A 23068-nucleotide genomic window follows, 5' to 3' on the forward strand; every position below is an offset into this window, starting at 1 on the left:
CTTTTATTGATGTGTTGTATCACATTGACTGATTTGCGGATGTTGAACCAACCTTGCAGCCCTGGAATAAATCCCACTTGGTCGTGGTGAATAATCTTTTTAATGTACTGTTGAATCCTATTGGCTAGTATTTTGTTGAATATTTTCGCATCTGTGTTCATCAAGGATATCGGTCTATAGCTCTCTTTTTTGGTGGGATCCTTGTCTGGTTTTGGGATCAAGGTGATGCTGGCCTCATAAAATGAGTTTGGAAGTTTTCCTTCCATTTCTATTTTTTGGAACAGTTTCAGGAGAATAGGAATTAGTTCTTCTTTAAATGTTTGGTAGAATTCCCCCGGGAAGCCGTCTGGCCCTGGGCTTTTGTTTGTTTGGAGATTTTTAATGACTGTTTCAATCTCCTTACTGGTTATGGGTCTGTTCAGGCTTTCTATTTCTTCCTGGTTCAGTTGTGGTAGTTTATATGTTTCTAGGAATGCATCCATTTCTTCCAGATTGTCAAATTTATTGCCGTAGAGTTGCTCATAGTATGTTCTTATAATAGTTTGTATTTCTTTGGTGTTAGTTGTGATCTCTCCTCTTTCATTCATGATTTTATTTATTTGGGTCCTTTCTCTTTTCTTTTTGATAAGTCTGGCCAGGGGTTTATCAATTTTATTAATTCTTTCAAAGAACCAGCTCCTAGTTTCGTTGATTTGTTCTATTGTTTTTTTGGTTTCTATTTCATTGATTTCTGCTCTGATCTTTATGATTTCTCTTCTCCTGCTGGGCTTAGGGTTTCTTTCTTGTTCTTTCTCCAGCTCCTTTAGGTGTAGGGTTAGGTTGTGTACCTGAGACCTTTCTTGTTTCTTGAGAAAGGCTTGTACCGCTATATATTTTCCTCTCAGGACTGCCTTTGTTGTGTCCCACAGATTTTGAACCGTTGTATTTTCATTATCATTTGTTTCCATGATTTTTTTCAATTCTTCTTTAATTTCCCGGTTGACCCATTCATTCTTTAGAAGGATACTGTTTAGTCTCCATGTATTTGGGTTCTTTCCAAACTTCCTTTTGTGGTTGAGTTCTAGCTTTAGAGCATTGTGGTCTGAAAATATGCAGGGAATGATCCCAATCTTTTGATACCGGTTGAGTCCTGATTTAGGACCGAGGATGTGATCTATTCTGGAGAATGTTCCATGTGCACTAGAGAAGAATGTGTATTCTGTTGCTTTGGGATGAAATATTCTGAATATATCTGTGATGTCCATCTGGTCCAGTGTGTCGTTTAAGGCCTTTATTTCCTTGCTGATCTTTTGCTTGGATGACCTGTCCATTTCAGTGAGGGGAGTGTTAAAGTCCCCTACTATTATTGTATTATTGTTGATGTGTTTCTTTGATTTTGTTATTAATTGGTTTATATAGTTGGCTGCTCCCACATTGGGGGCATAGATATTTAAAATTGTTAAATCTTCTTGTTGGACAGACCCTTTGAGTATGATATAGTGTCCTTCCTCATCTCTTATTATAGTCTTTGGCTTAAAATCTAATTGATCTGATATAAGGATTGCCACTCCTGCTTTCTTCTGATGTCCATTAGCATGGTAAATTCTTTTCCACCCCCTCACTTTAAATCTGGAGGTGTCTTCAGGCTTAAAATGTGTTTCTTGGAGGCAACATATAGATGGGTTTTGTTTTTTTATCCATTCTGATACCCTGTGTCTTTTGACAGGGGCATTTAGCCCATTCACATTCAGGGTAACTATTGAGAGATATGAATTTAGTGCCATTGTATTGCCTGTAAGGTGACTGTTACTGTATATGGTCTCTGTTCCTTTCTGATCTACCACTTGTAGGCTCTCTCTTTGCTTAGAGGACCCCTTTCAATATTTCCTGTAGAGCTGGTTTGGTATTTGCAAATTCTTTCAGTTGTTGTTTGTCCTGGAAGCTTTTAATCTCTCCTTCTATTTTCAATGATAGCCTAGCTGGATATAGTATTCTTGGCTGCATGTTTTTCTCGTTTAGTGCTCTGAAAATATCATGCCAGCTCTTTCTGGCCTGCCAGGTCTCTGTGGATAAGTCAGCTGCCAATCTAATATTTTTACCATTGTATGTTACAGACTTCTTTTCCCGGGCTGCTTTCAGGATTTTCTCTTTGTCATTGAGACTTGTAAATTTTACTATTAGGTGACGGGGTGTGGGCCTATTCTTATTGATTTTGAGGGGCATTCTCTGAACCTCCTGAATCAACAGATGAATGGATCAAGAAGATGTGGTATATATACACAATGGAATACTATGCAGCCATCAAAAGAAATGAAATCTTGCCATTTGCAACAACATGGATGGAACTAGAGCGTATCATGCTTAGCGAAATAAGTCAAGCAGAGAAAGACAACTATCATATGATCTCCCTGATATGAGGAAGTGGTGATGCAACATGGAGGCTTAAGTGGGTAGAAGAAGAATAAATGAAACAAGATGGGATTGGGAGGGAGACAAACCATAAGTGACTCTTAATCTCACAAAACAAACTGAGGGTTGCCGGGGGGAGGGGGTTTGGGAGAAGGGGGTGGGATTATGGACATTGGGGAGGGTATGTGATTTGGTGAGTGCTGTGAAGTGTGTAAACCTGGTGATTCACAGACCTGTACCCCTGGGGATAAAAATATATGTTTATAAAAAATAAAAAATTTAAAAAAAAAAAAAAAAAAAGAAACAACTGGATTTCTATCCCCCGAGTTCAGTACTATTTTCCTTCTGGCTCACAAATCCCTAATATATTTATCTGGAAATCTAAGACATCCTTATTTTGAAATCAATCATATTGATCGACTAGTAATTAACATATAAAAAGCTTATCTTTCCATTTCTTTTTTTTTTTTTAAGATTTTATTTATTCGTTTGACTGAGAAAGAGAGAGCACAGCAAAGGGAACGGGGCTCAATCTCAGGACACCAGGATCGTGACCTGAGCTGAAGGCAGTCAGCCATCCACCTGAGCCACCCAGACTCCCATCTTTCCATTTCTTGTAGTTGTTTTAAAGCATTTGTGTGTTCTGATATCGAATTTAACTTTCTTTTGTTTGAAATCATTTTTTATTCCTCCAGGAGACTTATAATGATACAGAGAATAAATACACAAATTTTAACAATGAGCAAAAAAACAAAACAAAACAAAAAACAGTGACCAAAAAAATTTGTTACACTGAAACAATTTTAAAAGATAATGGGTTCTCAATAACCTATAATCCTAACTGAGCTTCCTTCCTCCGAGTATTTTTACTGCTTCCTGTGTACATCTAGAATTCCTCCACCTCCTACTGTCTGAGGCCACCCTCATCAATTCATCACCAGGCCCCTGCCTGGACTACTGCAAAAGCCTCCTAACTGCTATCTCTTCTTCCAAGCTATTCTCATTTGGTATTGGCCAAAATCTTTAAATGCAAATCTCATCATGTTATTTCACTTTTGAAAGGTCCCCAGTAGCTCCTCATTCCTTTGCTAATGAAAATAAAAATCCTTATTTTGAGCTGGCCCCGCCTTCCTCCTCTTGGGCCTCATTTTATACTGTGCATCCCCTTACTTCCCTCCAGCAGTGGGGACTTTGGATATGATGTTCCATCTGCCTAAAATACTTCTCCCCTCCCTGATTACTTAGCCAACTCCTACTCATCTTTCAAGTCTCAGCCAAAAAACAGTTTATTCAGCAAATCTTTTCCTAACTTCTCTTTCTTAGGAAGAATGAATTCCCTATACTTATATATTCGTTTTCATAACTATGGTTATGTTTATCTGTGTATAAACTCTCTTCGCTGTTTGACTGTGAGCTCAGTAAGGACAGGGTTTGTGTCTTTCTGTTCACTGTGATATACCCATTAATAAGAGTGTGCCTGCTCTACAGTAAGTAGGTACTAGATGTAAGGATGAAGTGTTTTCCTCCACCTCATACATACACCTGTCTTCATCTTTGGTAACACAGGAATGCAGCCTAGAGCAACAAAGTGCATTCTTCTTTTAGACTTCTCTGTCTAGGAAATATGACCCATATCTGACGCCAACTTATGTTAAACTTATGTGTCAATCTTTGTCCACAATATCAGGGCCACTTAGTTACGCAATTCTCTATTAATGGTTGTGCTGGCTAATAGAATTAGAATCCATAAGCCCTGGTACATGGTCTTAGTTAGTCTAAAGAGAAGGCAGTGCCACTTTGACAGGTGAAATTGTTTTCTCTTGGGCAATCAATGTGAGAGAGAGAGAGCGAGAGAGAAAGAGAGAGAGAAAACTCCTTCCTTTCTACCCTAATTTTAAATTTTGTATGGGTGTTCTTTCTTTTAGCTAATTGTAAGCTTTCTCTCTCTTTAAAAAGGTTTTATTTATTCACTTGAGAGAGAGCATGAGCAGGGGAGAGAGGCAGAGGCAGAGGGAGAAGCAGACTTCCAGCTGAGCTGAGAGCCCAACATGGGGCTCAATCCCAGGACCCTGGAATCACAACCTGAGCTGAAGGCAAATACTTAAGCATATGAACCTCCCAGGCTCCCCAAGCTTTCTCTTCTTGACTAAAGTCAGAGTTTTATGTTGGAATTTGGAAACCAGATCGGTTTCTGGCTGGGTAACCGGATGAGTTATGTCCATAAACCATAGGTTTATGGGTTATGACATAAAAGGGAACTGTTAAATAAGCAAGAGTTTTCATTTTCCATTTTCAGTTTAATAAACCCTCATTGAGTGTATACTATATTTAAGACTCATGAAAAGGGTGGTGGGGAGAGACATTCAAAGATACATAGAGTACAGTCTTTTCTGTTTTCAAGGACCCCATACTCTAGTGAAGGAAATAATCAATTGACTATACTAAATGTTGTAATCAAAGTAGAAGCAAAGTACTTCTGGTACATAAAGCTGGAGAGAACTCTCACTGGTAGAGTGAGAGGTCCCCCACAGATATTGTTGGCAATAATGATGGTCTTGATGATGACAAGGTCAATGGTGTGTTGATGTTACAGCTTGTCCAACTATACCAGAAAGAAGGCTACTCTCTCCCTGCTGATCAGGGAGCCTCCTTCCCCCTCTCCCTCTGCTGCTCCCCCTGCCTGTGTTCTCTCTCCTTCTCTCACTCTCTGTCAAACAAATAAATTCTTTAAAAAAGAAAGAAAGAAAGAAGACTACTCTAACTTAAATGCTAAAATTGCCTCTTTGTTTTTATTTTCAGTGATGCCACATTTTTCAGTCTCAATAGAACCAGAAAAGAATTTCATTAGCTATAAGGACTTTAATGATTTTGAAATTACAATAAAAGCGAGGTAAGAATTTTTTTTTCAGCTTATCTAGCTAAATTGAGTGCCAAGTCTGGTTGGTGATTGTTGATTAAGTGAGAAGTGTGATTCCTCCCCCTGCCCACACTTTACTGTGATATCATTGACATGTAACATTGTACACGTTTAAAGTGTACAATGTGTTGACTTAATACACACATATATTGCTGTGATCTGTGATTTACTATGACTTTGGGAATTGACTGATTGAGGAGCTATCAGGTCTACAGTTTATTTACTCGTTTCAATTTTCTCTGATTCTGATTTTAGCTTTTTTGGTTACTCAACAGCAAAAAAACAAACAAACAAACAAAAACTTAAGGTTTTAAGTCCAATGTGTATGTTTAGGAATCAGCATGACTTAGGATACTGGGACTGAGATATGAAGCCTTATTTCTTGTCATTTTTTTAAAAGAATTTATTTATTTATTTGACAGAGAGAGATCACAAGTAGGCAGAGAGGCAGCCAGAGAGAGAGGAGGAAGCAGGCTCCCCGCTGAGCAGAGAGCCCGATACAAGACTCGATCCCAGGACCCTGGGATCATGACCTGAGCCGAAGGCAGTGGCTTAACCCACTGAGCCACCCAGGCTCCCCACTTCTTGTCCTTTTTTAATGGCTTAAAAAAGCTACATGACTACTTCAAGACCCAACACTTTAAAACAACAACCATTTACGAGGCAGCTGGGCAGTTCTACTGATCTGGGCCAGGCTGAATGTCAGCTGGGCTCACCTGTGTGCCTGCCATCAGTTGGCAGGTCACCTGGGATCTGGCTGGTCTAGGGAGGTCTTACTCACATGTCTGACAGTTGACTAAAGTGACAGAGACAGCTGGACTCTGTGTATCTCTCATCATCCAGGAGATTAGCCTGTAGTAGCAGCAATGCCCACAGAATATGAAGCATGAAAGTCCTCTTGAGGTCTAAGCTTAGGACTGGCTCACCATCACTTCTACCACATTCATTTGTCCAAATCAAGTTAGAAGACCAGCCCAAAGGAAATAGATTCCTTTCATATCTTTCATTGGCAAGGAACTACAAAAGTGGTAGATTTAAGGGGCAGTGGAGAACTGGAGTTAGTTTTGCAAGCAATCTTCTGCGAAAACACAGGTCATTTAAAAATGACAATATAGGGCACCTGGGTGGATCAGTCAGTTAAGCAACTGCTTAGGTCATGATCTTGGAGTCCCAGGATGGAGTCCTGCATTGAGCTCCCTGCTTCTCCCTCTGACCTTCCCGCCTCTCGTGCTCTCTCTCTCTCTCAAATAAATAAATAAGGTCTTTTTAAAAATAAAAATAAAAATGACCATATAATGTAGTTATTAGTAACAATAACCAATTTATATAATGGAATGTGTTGGGCATTTTTCTAAGTACTCTGTATATATGAGCTCACTTAATCTTTATGAAATCTCTGTGAGTCAGATACTATTTCTGTCTCCATATGACAAATACAAAAACAGAGGTACATAAATATTAACTTATTTTCCCAAGATCACACAGCTAGTAAGTTATGTGGCCTGTCTGGTTTCAGAATTCAAGCCCTCAGTACTACCCTATACTGCCTTTCTTACTAGCATTTATTCCTAAGATGGAGTGTTACTTAGTCTAAACCAACACAAAGGCTCATTTAACAGAGAATTCTAGAAACTGACTTCTTTTAAGGGAAACACTTACTTTATTTGTTCAGACTATGGACAAGGAAGATTAGCTCTTGCTACAGTGTTTTTTGTTATGCAGGAAATTTCCTTTAGTCTCACTTTAATTCCAAACTAAAAAAGAAATATGCAGTTATAATGTTTAAAAAGGAGCTTATATTACAATGAGATTGGGTATGCTGCTTTTAAAGATGTAAAAGAAAATAGAGAACTGAGCCCCACTGATACCAAATCATTAAGGAAGCAGTGTATCCTGATTCTGGACCTGAGAGGTCTTTTGATCTCCCCAAGATCTGTTTTTTTTTTTTTTTCATTTAGCAGAGAGTAATAAATATCTGCACTTTGGTTTTATTTTTATAGCTTTAAGAGGATGAAATGCAATAGTGGATGGAAGACACTTGAAAGTGTATCAAATGCTTTATGTAATTTTAAATTGTTACATTAGATCTGAATTTTATTGTTTTAACCATGTTAGCAAAATAATTTTATGTATTATTGTTTGGCAGATATTTTTATAATAAAGTTGTCACCGAAGCTGATGTTTTTATCACTTTTGGAATAAGAGACAACTTAATAGATGATCAAAAAGAAATGATGCAAAAAGCATTGCAAAACAAAATGGTAAGATGTTAAGATGGGTTCACTTGTACCTAAAGACACATCAGGAAGGCTGGAGAAAAGTCACTTCCAAATCATCTAGTCCAACCCCTCATTTTACATAGGTGTGGAAATCAAAACTAAGATGCTCCCTTGGCTTCTTCTGGTCCTCAGGATAAAGTCCACTGTCCATGACATCAGCCTCCCTTGCCAGCCTATCTCATGCCCTGTTTCCTCTCCCTGGCACTGGTCACTCCAGTTCCTGGAACTTACCCTAGTCTCACTTGCCTCCAGGTGCTTGCAATGCCTCTGCTTCTACTTGGGAATGCTCTTTCCCTTGGTCCCTTCTGCCTCTTTGTTCCCTGGCTAATTCCTTCTCAAAGTCTCAGTGTTAGCTCCCTATCTCTGGGAAGTCTCCCTGACTCCTGTAAACTAGGTTGGCTGCCCCTGCCAGGTACTCCCTTAGGCCTTGAGCCTCCCTTGGTGGAGTATGTTTCATGTTTTATTACAATGGTTCCCAACCAGAGACATTGTTTACCCCCAAGGGGACATTTAGCAATGTTCAGGAACATTTGTGGTTGTTACAACAGGGAAGGGGGGGTGCCACTAGCATTTAGTAAAAGAGGCCAGGATGCTGCCAAACTTCTGCAATGCACTGAGCAACTCCCAGCAGCAAACAATTCCCCTGTCCAAATGTCAATAGTGCTGACATTGAGAAACCCTTTTTTATTGCAATTATCATTCTCTACACCAACCTCTCTGTGGATCTTAATTTTTCCCATTATATGCCCAGAGCCAACCTGAGTCCAGGCAAAGAGTAGGCGCTCTATAAATATTTGTGAGTGAATGAATTCACTGGGAAGTTATTTGTCTACAGTTAAGGGTTAGTGGTTGCCGGAGCTCATATTTGAGCCCTGATCCCCTTTTCCTTGTTCAGTGTTCTTGACGTTATGCCTCAGGTGATAAGGACTCCTGCCATTCTGCTCCCTCTTGCATATTTGTGTGGTTTGTATCATCAGTTATTCAGCCTAAGCTTTTCCAAAGAGTTTTATTTATCCAAGATATAAAGCAGACACCTCTTTTTACTGTAAGATTCTATGCTGGACACTGGGATATGAAGGTAAATAAGTCAAAAATCCCTGGCCCCAAGCTACTCAATTTTAGAAGAAAAATAAGGCAAAATCTATTTTACTGTTGTGGTTAATAATTAAATATTGTAATATGACTTAACTCCATCTCCCTCTCTCCATTGTGTGTTTTTAAATAAGTGGTTCAGTATGTAAGCAGTGAGGTACAAATTAAGTATCATAAACCCCAACAAACTCCCAGGATCAAAAGTAAGCTGGAGAGCAGGCCCCGAAGTTGGAAGACGACTCAGAGATCGGGGAAAGGAACGTTGGTCAGCTAGTGCAAAAAAGACCCGTTGAACTACATAATGTTTACAACTCTTCCTATACATCTAGACCCATAAGTTAGAAAACAACACTTTGGGCTTATTTGTAGACTTAATCATTCACTCTCCTGGTGACACTAGATCATTCCTCTCATAGTTGCTTTCTACTTAGAAAGCTAGTAAATCCATATTTTGTTAATTTTTCTCTGTTAACTTCCCTGAAATACCTCTTTCATTTTCCGTTTTTAAAAAGTTGATAAATGGAGTTGCTCAGTTCACATTTAACTCTGAAACGGCGATCAAAGAACTGTCCTATGGCAGTCTGGAAGATTTAAACAACAAGTACCTTTACATTGGTGTAACAGTCATAGAGTCAGCAGGTAAGGTTTTTTGTTGTTTAATTTCTCTTGAATACTATCTAGACAGCATACTAAAAGTGTAAATAATTTCTGTAATTCTTTTGTATTTTATTTTCTTTCTTACTTAAATTTTACTTTTCATACCACTAGAAGCTGAGATTAGAGTAGAACTCTCCCACACTCTAGTCACTGGGTCTCTATCACCCCTAGTGCAAAATGGGGTAGCATCTGCTCAATCGATATTGATATCCTGATATCTGGCTTCAACCACTAGAACCCCAGTGTTCTTACCTGGTAAGAATAAAAATCTAAATGATATATATATGTAGAAATGTTTGACAAAGTACTATGCAAATGAAAGATACTGCATTATCATTTAGTCTCCTTATCTGTACAATGATAAAAGCCCCTTTTAGCTGTAATATTCAGGAATTCTATCTAAAATTGGAGGTAATGTTTCTAAAATGGGTGCAGTAATTACGTATACCTCATAGGGCTGTGGTGAGGATTGGAGAGTCAATATTTGCAAAATACTCACAACAGTATACGTCTCACATAGAGTGAGAACTATATACGTGTTAGCCCCTCTCCTCCCCCTTCCCCTCTACCTCCTTTTTTCTTTCTTCTTCTTCCTATCCACCTTCCTCTGCCTCTTCCTTCTTCCTCCTCTTCTCCTTCCTCCTCCCCTTCTTCCTCATCCTCCTCATCTTCCTCCCCCCTTCTCCTCCTCCTCCCCCTATTCTCCTCCTCCTACTCCTCCTTCTTCTCCTTCTCCTCCTCCTTCTTTTCTTCTTCCTACCTACTACTTTCTTAGCATCCTTAAATTTTTATCTCATTCTCTCAACACAACTCCAGTGGTTTTTAATAATTATTAATTATTACTCCAAATTAGGTCAATTTGTCTTACTTCTGGTGTCTTGATTAGTAATATTCTTTATATTTTCAGGTTTACAGTGAACCCTTAAACTAACTTGAACAATTTAACCACACTAGCCTTTTTTTTTTTTTTAAATAAAATGAGAATTAGACAAGATGATTCTTAATGTTCCTTCCTCTTCTTTAAATTTTTCTTCAAGGGTCATACAATGAAGTATTGAGATAATTATTCAATTATTGAGTATATATAAGATGATCAATAGGTATTAGAGAATGATGCTTCTTGCCCAGAATATTATTTTTTACATTATTTTAACATATCTTTTTTTAAAAAAGATTTTATTTATTTGCTTGACAGACAGAGATCACAAGGAAGCAAAGAGGCAGGCAGAGACAGAGGGGAAAGCGGGCTCCCTGCTGAGCAGAGAGCCCGATGTGGGGCTCGATTCCAGGACCCTGAGATCATGACTCGAGCTGAAGGCAGAGGCCCTAACCCACTGAGCCACCCAGGAGCCCCCATATCTTTTTTACTTTTACTTTTTCTCAATTAATTTCAAATAAATTCCATTTAATCAATATTTGTGAGATATTCAAATAGTATTGCTAAACATATAGACTTACAAATATGGATGACATATAATCCCAGCACTCAAGTGGGTTACAAACTAGCATCAGCTGTAAGACAGGTAAAGGATTTTGTTAAAAGCAGGAATTCTCTTTGTGCTCTAATAAGCAAAGTACTTGATGTTACTGATCTCCAGAGGAAGGTGAGTTCCCAGGTGACTGTATCCTGAAGACAGCCCTGGAGGATGAGTAGGGTTTTGAGGCAAGGATGGTAGATGGGGGAGAAATGGGACGCCCTCCATAGAGGGCATGTACCAAAGGTAGAAGGCAAGACTTGATCTTTGAGATTATCCAGTTGATTATCCAGTTGGCTAAAGTATAGGATATATATAGAGAGAGAAGTGTTAGGGATGAATACTGGAAAGGAGTTTAGGGATACTGGAGCTTTGTGCGTTACTGGGCTCCTGCTAGTGAACTCTCAGGGCTCCCGTTACCTCAAGCACTCTTCTTCTGTCTTATCCAGTTCTGTCTGTATCATGTGCTCTATAGGTGAAACTGTAAAGCTTAGTTGTCTAGTCCTTTCCTTCTCTCCATAACCCCTTGTACATATTCAACTGAAACTCAGGTCACTAACAAAAAGTGGTGTCGCTTCCATACACTCCTCCTCAGTCCAATCCTAAAGTCTCCTTCCACAAGGGGTGACTCTACACACAGGCCTTGGATGTAAGGCTTTGGAAATTCCCGAGGTCTAAAATTTTCTCTGCACTGTTCCTTTGAACCAAGACCCAGGTCCTACTTACTCCTGATGAATGAATGCAGGAATGGGGCCCGTGAATGAATAAGTCTATGGAGACAGGCACAGTTAAACTAGATCCCCATACCGAGTGGTATAATCCTCAATGTGATGCATGTCATTTCTTTAGGTGGATTTTCTGAAGAGGCTGAAATTCCTGGCATCAAATATGTCCTCTCTCCCTACAAACTGAATTTGGTTGCTACTCCTCTTTTCTTGAAGCCTGGGATTCCATATTCTATCAAGGTAAATGAAAGAATATTGCTAAATATAGTTATCTTTTTCTGTTTACAAAAACCCTTAGGGTGTCAAACAGGGAAGGGATGCTGGAAGAGGGAATCATAGAGAAAACTCACCTGTGAGCGGGGATTGGTTGTGAATGTAGAGGGGAGGTAGGAAAATGCAGGCCAGCTTCAGCCTCAGGAGTGATTTCAATGCTTAGAGCAACCTTTAGGCATTCCCTTAAAAAGCATTGCATTAAATTATATGTAAATAAAACACCGTAAGTCTGTAGTTTTAAAAAAGCATTAACATTTAAAATTATTTGGTGACATATTCTTCAGAAGTCTTAAAACAGGAATATCATTCCTTGAAAATAAAACCCCTTTCTCTCACCATTTTTTTACTTCCGGTGTCATCTTTGTTTGCCTTCCTGTGCTTTTCAGTCTGCCTCTGTGGTCCTTGGCAGTAACTCTGTCTCATGTCCTCTATCCGTACCATTCTCCATTCTTTCCATTTTGGCTCCCTGGGTCCTTGCCTGTCTGTTCTCTCTGTTCTCTGTCTTTTTTTTCTTCTTCATCCTCCTTCCCTTTTAATATTTTCTCACCTCCCTCCCCTTTTCCTTTTATAAAATGCTCACAGTATAGTGTAATACATTCATTTGACTTTCTAATTATATTTTATTTACTGCCATATATTTTGTTATATGTAATACATGTTATATTATATTTTTAAGATGGAAATTTTTGTTCCCTACTTTAACTTAGGAAGCTAGAACAGAGTGTTTTATTTTTTTATTCTTTAAAAATGTGTTGCTTTTAACAACTATTATATATCTTTAGAGTAAAATGTGTTTTATTAACTTTAAATTGATGTCTGCTTTTTTATGATGAATTTTAGGAGACTAATGAGTGAGGTTAAAAGTACATTTTATGATAAGGGCATTCTCCACGTGATGTCTAATGATAAAGATGTAAATATTACTTTATTTGTACTTTTAGCCTCAGACTCTCTCTTTATGATGGCAAATTATCTGATCTATTTAATAAAATAAATTAATTTTTAAAATGTTTTGCTTTTGAAAATCAACTTTGGTGTAATTAAAATGTACTTAATACTTACTGTCTTAAGAGAGTGACTTAAATGGCCACTGGCTTTTTTTTTTTTTTTTTTTAAGATTTTATTTATTTATTTATTTGACAGAGAGAGAGATCACAAGTAGGCAAAGAGGCAGGCAGAGAGAGAGAGAGGGAAGCAGGCTCCCTGCTGAGCAGAGAGCCCGATGTGGCACTTGATCCCAGGACCCTGAGGTCATGACCTGAGCTGAAGGCAGCAGCTTAACCCACTGAGCCACCCAGGCACCCTGGCCACTGGCTTTTAAGAAGAAAAGATTTGCCAAGCTAAGGCAAGCTTTGGACATGCTTGTAGCTTCTTTCATTAGTATAAATATGTTACAATATATGTTATTATAGGGGACATATGATAATACATAATAATATATAATAAAATGCCACAAATATAATAGTATTATATTGAATATATCTATATTATTTTAAAATATTTTCTATATTTTCTATCACATATAAAAAATAAAATAACATAAAGCATATCTTTGTTGAAATTATGTGTGGCCATATGGATGGCAATGAGAGGTAGAGAGAGGTTAGGAGAAAAAAAAAGATGAATTTATTGTTTGTCGTGTCTAAGAAAATGATTCCCAAATGTGATTGCCTTGTTTTTCTCCTTTATCCGGTTCTAAACACACTGAAGAGTCACAGAAGTTAGGTAGCGGAAGACCTTATCACATCTACTTAATAGATTTAGTAGAAAGATATTTATGTCCTGAGTCTGCTTGACATACAGGGAATCCATTAGAAAATGACGTAACTAAATAGAACCAAACCTTCCTCCAAGCTAAGAATATGCTTCTCTTTACTAAAGTAAACATGAATGATTCATACTTTTGTGGGGAAGAATAAAAATTATTTCAGAATTGTTCTGCTTTTTTAAAAAGTAGTGATGAGCGCTGAAATGGATTTGGACTATTCTGACAAACAGGTGCAGGTTAAGGATTCGCTGGACCAGGTGGTAGGAGGGGTCCCGGTGACTCTGAGTGCACACACCTTTGATGTAAACCAAGAGATGTCTGACTTGGAGCCAAAGAAAGAAGTAACACGTTCCAGTAATGGAGTAGCATCATTTGTGCTTAATCTTCCATCTGGAGCAACGGTGCTCGAGTTTAACGTAAGCTGAATTCTCCTGTTGAATTTCTAGGACAGCGTGTGCTTTTGACTATGTGTTTTGGCTAGAGTGCCCAACAGATGTGGCAGATTTTAAATGTGAGTCCAGAGAACAGATTCACAATTTTGCATGCAAAAACATAAGAACCAGAGACAATATGATAATCCATTGAATGGTCCTTGAGGAAGATTGATCTATCGCTTTTCAGTGGGGAATTATTTTCTCTTATGTTAGTAAGTCTTCATTAGAATCTAGAAGCTTCAGAATAGGTACATCAGTGGAAGCCAGTGGTAGAAATATTCTCCCCTTCACCTGGACTTTTTATCTTTTTTCGGGGACACAAAAGGGTCAAACAGAGAAATCTCCTTTTTTTTTTTTTCTTTTCAGCATAACAGTATTCATTGTTTTTGCACCACACCCAGTGCTCCATGCCACCCATGCCCTCTCTAATACCCACCACCTGGTTCCCCCAGTGTCCCACCCCTCTTCCCTTCAAAACCCTCAGATTGTTTTTCAGAGTCCATAGTCTCTCATGGTTCACCTCCCCTTCCAATTTCCCTCAACTCCCTTCTCCTCTCCATCTCCCCTTGTCCTCCATGCTATTTCTTATGCTCCACAAATAAGTGAAATCATATGATAATTGATTCTCTCTCTGCTGACTTATTTCACTCAGCATAATCTCTTCCAGTCCTGTCCATGTTGCTACAAAAGTTGGGTATTCATCCTTTCTGATGGAGGCATAATACTCCATAGTGTATATGGACCACATCTTCCTTATCCATTTGCCCGTTGAAGGGCATCTTGGTTCTTTCCACAGTTTGGCAATCGTGGCCATTGCTGCTATAAACGCTGGGGTACAGATGGCCCTTCTTTTCACTCCATCTGTATCTTTGGGGTAAATACCCCGTAGTGCAATTGCAGAGTCATAGGGAAGCTCTATTTTTAATTTCTTGAGGAATCTCCACACTGTTTTCCAAAGTGGCTGCACCAACTTGCATTCCCACCAACAGTGTAAGAGGGTTCCCCTTTCTCCACATCTCCTCCAACACATGTTGTTTCCTGTCTTGCTAATTTTGGCCATTCTAACTGGTATAAGGTGGTATCTCAATGTGGTTTTAATTTGAATCTCCCTGATGGCTAGTGATGAAGAACATTTTTTCATGTGTCTGATAGCCATTTGTATGTCTTCATTGGAGAAGTATCTGTTCATATCTTCTGCCCATTTTTTAATATGATTGTCTGTTTTGTGTGTGTTGAGTTTGAGGAGTTCTTTATAGATCCTGGATATCAACCTTTTGTCTGCACTGTCCTTTGCAAATTTCTTCTCCCATTCAGTGGGTTGCCTCTTTGTTTTGTTGACTGTTTCCTTTGCTGTGCAGAAGCTTTTGATCTTGATGAAGTCCCAAAAGTTCATCTTCGCTTTTCTTTCCTTTGCCTTTGGAGACATATCTTGAAAGAAGTTGCTGTGGCTGATATCGAAGAGGTTACTGCCTATGTTCTCCTCTAGGATTCTGATGGATTCCTGTCTCACGTTGAGGTCTTTTATCCATTTTGAGTTTATCTTTGTGTATGGTGTAAGAGAATGGTCAAGTTTCATTCTTCTACATATAGCTGTCCAGTTTTCCCAGCACCATTTATTGAAGAGAGTGTCTTTTTTCCACTGTATATTTTTTCCTGTTTTGTCGAAGATTATTTGACCATAGAGTTGCGGGTACATATCTGGGCTCTCTACTCTGTTCCTCTGGTCTATGTGTCTGTTTTTATGCCCAGAAGCCTCCTTTTTTCCTAGCTGCATAAACCACTCTAACTTCGAGCTCAGTTAATAGGCTTCTCTCCCAGCAAATTCCCAACTTAAGTTCCCAATCCCAAATAAAAAATGAGTAAGTTGATAATGCACATCAATGACTGCAGCACGCACGCATTCACTGTCATCTGCTGAGCACTTATGGAATATTGAGAGATTTGTGTAGAACACATTTACCACCCAGTTAGCTCCATGAGTTAGAGAACATACTCTGTTATTTTGCATCTTGGGAAAGAGAGGGGACTAGTAACCTCTCTTGTGATTAAATAACTTCTCCAGAGTTAACAAATGGAGGCCCTGGGAGGCAAATCAATGCCTATCTCACTCCAGAGCATGAGCTAGTACCACTTTTGTTGTCAAAAGTAGACACTGCTGCCAAGATATCATTCCTGCCCTATTCCATATTTATAAATACACCTCTGTGCCACCACTTCACATTAAAACTGGACCAGAGAGTCTGTGTGATGTTCATTTACAACTCTTGTCCCCAGTCCTCAAGGTCTTCCTACAACTACCCTTCTCTTACCCTGCCAACCCATAAGAAGAGGAGTCCCCAGATTGCCATGACGTTTCAGGAAGGGTGCTAATATTTTTTCTGGGAGCATCTCTCCCTCTTCACTTCACCAGACGTTCCTACTATAGCTCATAATCCCAGATTATTCCAATTATTGTCCGGAGTCTGGTAAAGTTACTTGATACCACAGCTGTACAAACAGTGAAGTAATGGAGTCTTTTTTTCCTTTAGCATTGGTGTTGTGAAATGTAGAAATTTATAAGGCAAAGAAAGAAATTTAAAAGGTATTTTTCATAGAAAATATTTCGTTACAGTCCACATATCTTCTTGAAATTTTCCTTTTCAGGTCAGGACTGATGACCCAGACCTTCCAGAAGAAAATCAGGCCAGCAGAGATTATCAAGCAGTAACATATTCATCTCTTAGCCAAAGTTACCTTTATATTGACTGGATTGACAACTATAAAGCTTTGCAAGTGGGAGGATATCTGAATATTATTGTTACCCCCAGAAGTCCATACATTGACAAAATAGCTCACTATAATTACTTGGTAAGTACAGTAATGATAGATTTACATCTGTCTATGCCCCTACCTGAATATCTCTCTTTGTTAACAGAGGAACATGAGAATGATCCCTCACATTTGTTTTTACAAAGCACTTCCAGGAACATAATCAAATTTGATAATCAGTTTTTCAAAAACCTCTGAGATGAGCCATGATTTCATGACCATTTCCTAGATGATGAAACTGAGGAACAGACGGGTTAAGAGGTTTACTGTGGTCACTCAGCTTGGAAAAGGAAGATTTCGATTTGAACTGGGCACCTCTGACTCCTTGTCTGATATGCCTTTCACTAAGGAGAGACTAATTACTCTGTAGAGAGAGCCTGGTTAAGTTCTCACATTACTTCTGCCCTAGTTCATGGCCACAAAGATACATGCCTAGACCTATTTCTAATATGTACTTTTCATTGGCATACAAGGGGGCCCCAAATCCTGCTCTTAAGAGTTGAGTCATATGATTCCTACTCCAATTCTATAGTTCAGCAGCATCCCTATTACTTTGCTTATATTAAACAACAGTAACAAATCAAGGCTGAAGGTAGGAAGGTAGGACAGAAGGTAAGAAAAAGGTTAAGGGCTTCCTAACAATTGTCAAAGAAATGGGATGTGTTATTCTGATGGCCAGGTCAAACAGATGGTGAAGGCTTTTTCAACATTTTTGAGGAAGAAATTAAAAAATAAATGAGGAGCACAGATGTCATAGTGACTGATGAAGAGTTATGGGACCTGTATAGGGACTGTGTAACAAAACCATGTATGAAGTCCTGCTGTCCAAGGACAATTTAAGCGACCTTTGAGGACATTTTGGCTTCAATTGTAACCTTTTTTTTTTTTTTTTAAACCATATGCCTCCAGTTTAGAACCTAATCTCTGGCTTTAAAACTTAATTCCTAAATAATATGTACTCCTCTTACTCATCAATTTTTTTTTATCAATAAAATGAAAGAGATTTTAGCAACAGTGTGCTGACTTTACATAGATTTGGGGTTAAATATTAGCTCTCTGATTTCCTAGTTATGTGATTTTGAGCAAAATCAGTATGACATTTAGTTAATTTCTGAGCTCCAGTCTCTTTATCTCTCTGCACAATTGGGGTAATATTCATGCCCTGATATAGTGCCACTCACTTAATTATATATATCCTTAATTATATATAAGGAAATATAATTTCCCTTATATTGGTCTGAAGAAGCTGGTGAAAGAATCACCTCCTCTTATCAGGCCTCTTCCCCATGCAGAACTGATCATTCCCTCCTCCTTTCACAGAAAGAAAGGAATTAAGTAAACATAAAAGGTCCTGACACATAATGGGCTTATGCTTGTTAACTTTCTTTTTCTTTAATGTAATTTCTGCTCCAGTTCCAAGCTCCATCCTGAAGCAAATACTTTGTTTTTAATAGTTACTACTGCTGTTTTATTTTTAGATTTTATCCAGGGGCAAAATTGTTCACTTTGGCACAAGGGAGAAACTTCTAGATTCAACTTACCAAAACATAAACATTCCAGTGACACAAGACATGGTTCCTTCTGCTCGTCTCCTGGTCTATTACATTGTCACAGGAGAGCAGACAGCAGAGTTAGTGTCCGACTCCGTCTGGTTGAATATTGAAGAAAAGTGTGGCAACCAACTGCAGGTGAGTCACAAATTGTGAGTCACTATCAAATTTTCTTCTGTGTAAAGGAGACTGTAAATGTAACTACTTGTGAAGGTTTGTCTCACGCAAATGAACTTTTCTTTTTCAAATGATCTTTTAGGTTCATCTCTCTCCAAAAGCAGGTGCATATTCTCCAGGCCAACATGTATCTCTTGATATGGCAACAGAGTCAAATTCCTGGGTGGCTCTATCAGCAGTGGACCGTGCTATATATGCAGTCCAAAGGAGAGCCAAGAAGCCTCTGGAAAGAGTTAAGTAGTGCTTGGCCTTGGTTGCTGGTGCATGGGTGACTATGCAATGCTTCACAAAGTATGGCCCTAGGGTAGGTTGTGGGGAAAAATTACGGAAAGACCAGGCCTGCTTTTCTGTAATATACTCAAAACAGTGGTTCTTAGAAAGTTAAGCCATCTCCTTGTCAGTTCCTAAAGCATAGATTTATCCTTTTTTGTTTTTCCAAACATAGAGTTAAGCACTTTAAAAACATATGACCATGATGGCAATTATATTCATGGGACAAAAGTGCCATCGATTGGGAGAATTTTGACATAGAAGAGCTGGGGACTTTATAGTAGCAGTGCAAGAGAAGCCTGGATAGGCAGCCTACTTTTTTTTTTCTAACATTTTATTTACTTATTTGACAGAGAGATAGAGAAAGAGCACAAGTAGGTAGAGCGGCAGGCAGAGGGAGAGGGAGAAGCAGGTTCCCCCCACTGAGGAGGGAGCCCGATGCGGGCTTAATCCCAGGACCCTGAGATCATGACCTGAGCCTAAGGCAGACACTTAATGACTGAGCAACCCAGGCGCCCCTGGCAGCCTACTTTTTTTTTTTTTTTTTTTTTTTTACTCCCTTTAAAATCTGTGGCACAAAAGAATGTAAAAATTATTCAATTTCCTTAAATTCCCATGTATCTCCCTTAGGCCCTGCTACTATTATCTAGGCTTGAATCTCTTTGAATTAGAAAGAAAAAACTGTACAGTTAAAAACAGAAAAGAAAAAAATTGGGGATCAAAATTAAAACTGGAATAAGCTTCTCTGAACAAGTTGTCACCCATGTAGAACCCAGAGTCTCTCTCCCCAAAACATAAGAGGTCGTGCTCCTTTTTTTTCTTTAGCAACTGAAGAATTATTTTGTCTGGTAATTCACTAATCCATGTACTTATTTATTTATGTATTATTTATGTTATATTGAAACTCTGCATTCTATGCACAAAACAACTCTCACCAAAACTTAGACCTTAGTTCTTGTTTTAATTTTCAGTAAGTATGTGTTGACAAATATGAAAGATCAAACTAAAGTAATGAAGTTGGGAACTTTGGTCTTTGACCATTTGACAAATGAGTGATCTGATTTGTTATAACCATGTGACAACTTCAGAGGAATGATTTATACATCTAAATAGACTTAACATGTTGCCTTTAGTGAATTCCTAAGAATTATTAAATTAGCTCATAACCTTTGGACAGGTGTTTCAAACCTTAGAGGCAAGTGACCTGGGCTGTGGAGCAGGTGGTGGCCAGAACAATGCAGATGTTTTCCATTTAGCTGGACTCACCTTCCTCACCAACGCAAATGCAGATGACACCCAAGAAAATGGTAAAATGTTTAGCATTTTTTGTTTGCTCTTCAAATTGATTACTGAAATTTACATTTTCTTCCTGGACATCGTTTATGTAATTCTCTTCCATAATATTCCCTACGAGGATCTTAGAGAGACATGACTACATAACTTCCCAGTACAAAATGTTTTACTGACCATTAAGATAAAGTACAGTTTCCAGTGTAGTTCTCAGAGTCTTCCATGATCTTTTCCCCAGCTCTCTCCAGCTATCTTTCATCTTGATCTATCCTACCTTGCATTTAAGCTGTCCAGAACCAAGTATGGTGGTACTATGCTTGGTGGCCTTTTGGGTGGCACTATACTTTTGTATATCTTTAGGCCTTTCCCCATCAGGAAATAGTGATATCCTACTGTGGAAAACCTTCCTGAGGGGAAAGGCCTAAAGGAGTACCATAGTATAGTGCCACTCACTTAATTATATATATCCTTAATTATATATAAGGAAATATAATTTCCCTTATATTGGTCTGAAGAAGCTGGCGAAAGAATCACCTCCTCTTATCAGGCCTCTTCCCCACGCAGAACTGATCATTCCCTCCTTCTTTCACAGGAGAATACTGTAGGGACCAGCTCTGTTTACAAGCAACACAGCAGCAGTACGTAATGCATCATGGCACATTCTTGCGTGCGGTTATGTATCTTGTCTCAGCCACTGCACTGTGAGCCCTTTAAGGACAAGGACTGCGTCTTAATCATGGTCTTTCTGTGGCTTTAGAATTGCTCATAATTATATTTGACCTATTATCCATAATATTATAGCACAAAGAACAAATAATAAAAATAGCGTACCCAACAAAAACTTTGCTTACTTTAAATGCTTGGATATTTCTCTGTAATCAGTGGATCAAAAACATTGCAGGATTTAAAACCAAACTCAAATCAAACAAGTCAAACTCTATAGATGACCCTTGATTGTGAGCTCCTCCAAGATAAAACAATACATATTAAGATGTGTGGTACACCGTACCTAGTTGAAAACAGGCTCTCATGAATAAAATGAATGACTTGTGAATGTTTTATGTACTTGAATAACTTCATGGAATTTTCTTGAGATTTTATCTCCTTCCCCCCTCCCTTTTTTTTTTTAACAGATAAGCCTTGTGAAGATATTATCAGGCCAAAACGAATGCTGCAAAAGAAAATAGAAGAGGAAGGTACTCTAAAATTTCATGTGATTGTGAAAAGGTTATGATCCTATTATTCAAAAGCTATAAAGAACTAATTATTATGTAATTTTCCTTAATCTAAATAGAATAGATGAAAATAAAGTTATGTACAGATGTCTAGCTTACCTCTTCAGAAAGATTAAACCAAATAAATCTAATACTTCATTTGCTATAGTTTCAATAGGAAGAAAATAAGTATTATTTCTGTTTCTAAAATCTAAAAGATTAACTTTTATATGTTACAAACATTTCCTTTCTACAGACTTCATTCAACAACTAGAATTATATTCTTCCATTTTATTCTGACAAAATCCATGATTTGATTATCTTTGGAATGTACCTGGAAACCTATTTCTTATATTCTAGATTTAACAGCGAGTAGTATTTTGGATTGTTCTTTGGGAAATTAGTCTAATAGAAATTATTTGTAAACAAATATTTAAATAGAAATATGATCATTGGCAATGTTAAAATAGGAAGAACGTTGAACTGGAAGTCAGTCACCCGAGTTCAACTAATAATCATGCTTCAAGTAATAATAATTCCTTCCCCCATTCATATGTGAGTTATTTTAATTTTAACCTTTGTTCTAAGTTCTAATGATATTAAAAGGAAGACACTGAGTAATTAGAGCACTTCTCATAAACGATGATGCCACTAGTGATGGTCTACAAATCACATCACATAAGAAAAAGTTTTTAAAATAGGATCTGTAACTTCAAGAAGGAAACACTTGTATAGCACTGATAGCTATCTTGAAATATTTGAAGGCTTCTCAGTTAACTTATTTTGCTCAAAGTGTACTGAACCCAAGGTGCCTGTTTCAACAGTTAGTATTAAGCGTAGTCGCCAGAAGCTCTCTAACCATTTAGTGTGAATGAGAATGATCTACCTGCTGGGGCCACATTCTCCCCATTCCTAGAGCAGCCATCCCAGAACACCTGGTCATTCACCTAGCCATGCCTCTTGTGGGGCAGGGGGATCCTGTGGCAGTAGAACCAAGTACCTCTCAAGGTCCCTCCTGAGCCAGAGGTGTTATGACTCCATGCATAATCAAGGACGTTTGCATCATTACCATTGCAGCTGCTAAACATAAACATGCCATACTGAGGAAATGTTGCTATGACGGAGCCCATCTTAACTATGATGAGACCTGTGAGCGGCGCGCTGCCCGGATTAAGATAGGCCCCAGATGCATCAAGATTTTCAAGGATTGTTGCATCATCGCCAGTCAGATCCGTGACAAAGAGTCTCACAAAGACATCCAGTTGGGAAGAATGCGTAAGTTTGACATTTTTAAAATCAGAATTCAGCCCCAGTTGGGGCATCTTGTGTAATTCTGTGCTGATAAAAAAAAAAAAAGGGCCATTGTGTATACTATGCAGCCATCAAAAGAAATGAAATCTTGCCATTTGCGACAGCATGGATGGAACTAGAGCGTATCATGCTTAGTGAAATAAGTCAAGCAGAGAAAGACAACTATCATATGCTCTCCCTGATATGAGGAAGTGGTGATGCAACATGGGGGCTTAAGGGGGTAGGAGAAGAATAAATGAAACAGGATGGGATTGGGAGGGAGACAAACCATAGGTGACTCTTGATCTCACAAAGCAAGCTGAGGGTTGCTGGGGGGAAGGGAGTTGGGAGAAGGGGGGTGGGGTTATGGACATTGGGGAGGGTATGTGCTTTGGTGAGTGCTATGAAGTGTGTAAACCTGGCGATTCACAGACCTGTACCCCTGGGGATAAAAATATATG

The 23068-nt window shown here is 38.5% G+C and overlaps 1 protein-coding gene across 1 annotated transcript in view; it reads left to right on the forward strand.

The window, feature by feature from the left end:
• Positions 1-23068, forward strand: part of C5 (complement C5) — a 97564-nt gene that overhangs the window by 19938 nt on the left and 54558 nt on the right. The window contains exons 3-14 of the mRNA XM_059412169.1: positions 4901-4964; positions 5125-5278; positions 7452-7566; positions 9189-9315; positions 11658-11773; positions 13805-13990; positions 16652-16855; positions 18295-18504; positions 18626-18775; positions 19991-20120; positions 21237-21299; positions 22395-22592. Of these exons, the coding sequence (XP_059268152.1) occupies positions 4901-4964; positions 5125-5278; positions 7452-7566; positions 9189-9315; positions 11658-11773; positions 13805-13990; positions 16652-16855; positions 18295-18504; positions 18626-18775; positions 19991-20120; positions 21237-21299; positions 22395-22592 (1717 nt within the window). The remainder of the gene's footprint in view (positions 1-4900; positions 4965-5124; positions 5279-7451; positions 7567-9188; positions 9316-11657; positions 11774-13804; positions 13991-16651; positions 16856-18294; positions 18505-18625; positions 18776-19990; positions 20121-21236; positions 21300-22394; positions 22593-23068) is intronic.

This window comes from Mustela nigripes, chromosome 9, assembly GCF_022355385.1.
Source record: "Mustela nigripes isolate SB6536 chromosome 9, MUSNIG.SB6536, whole genome shotgun sequence".
In the NCBI taxonomy this organism is placed as follows: Eukaryota; Metazoa; Chordata; class Mammalia; order Carnivora; family Mustelidae; genus Mustela; species Mustela nigripes.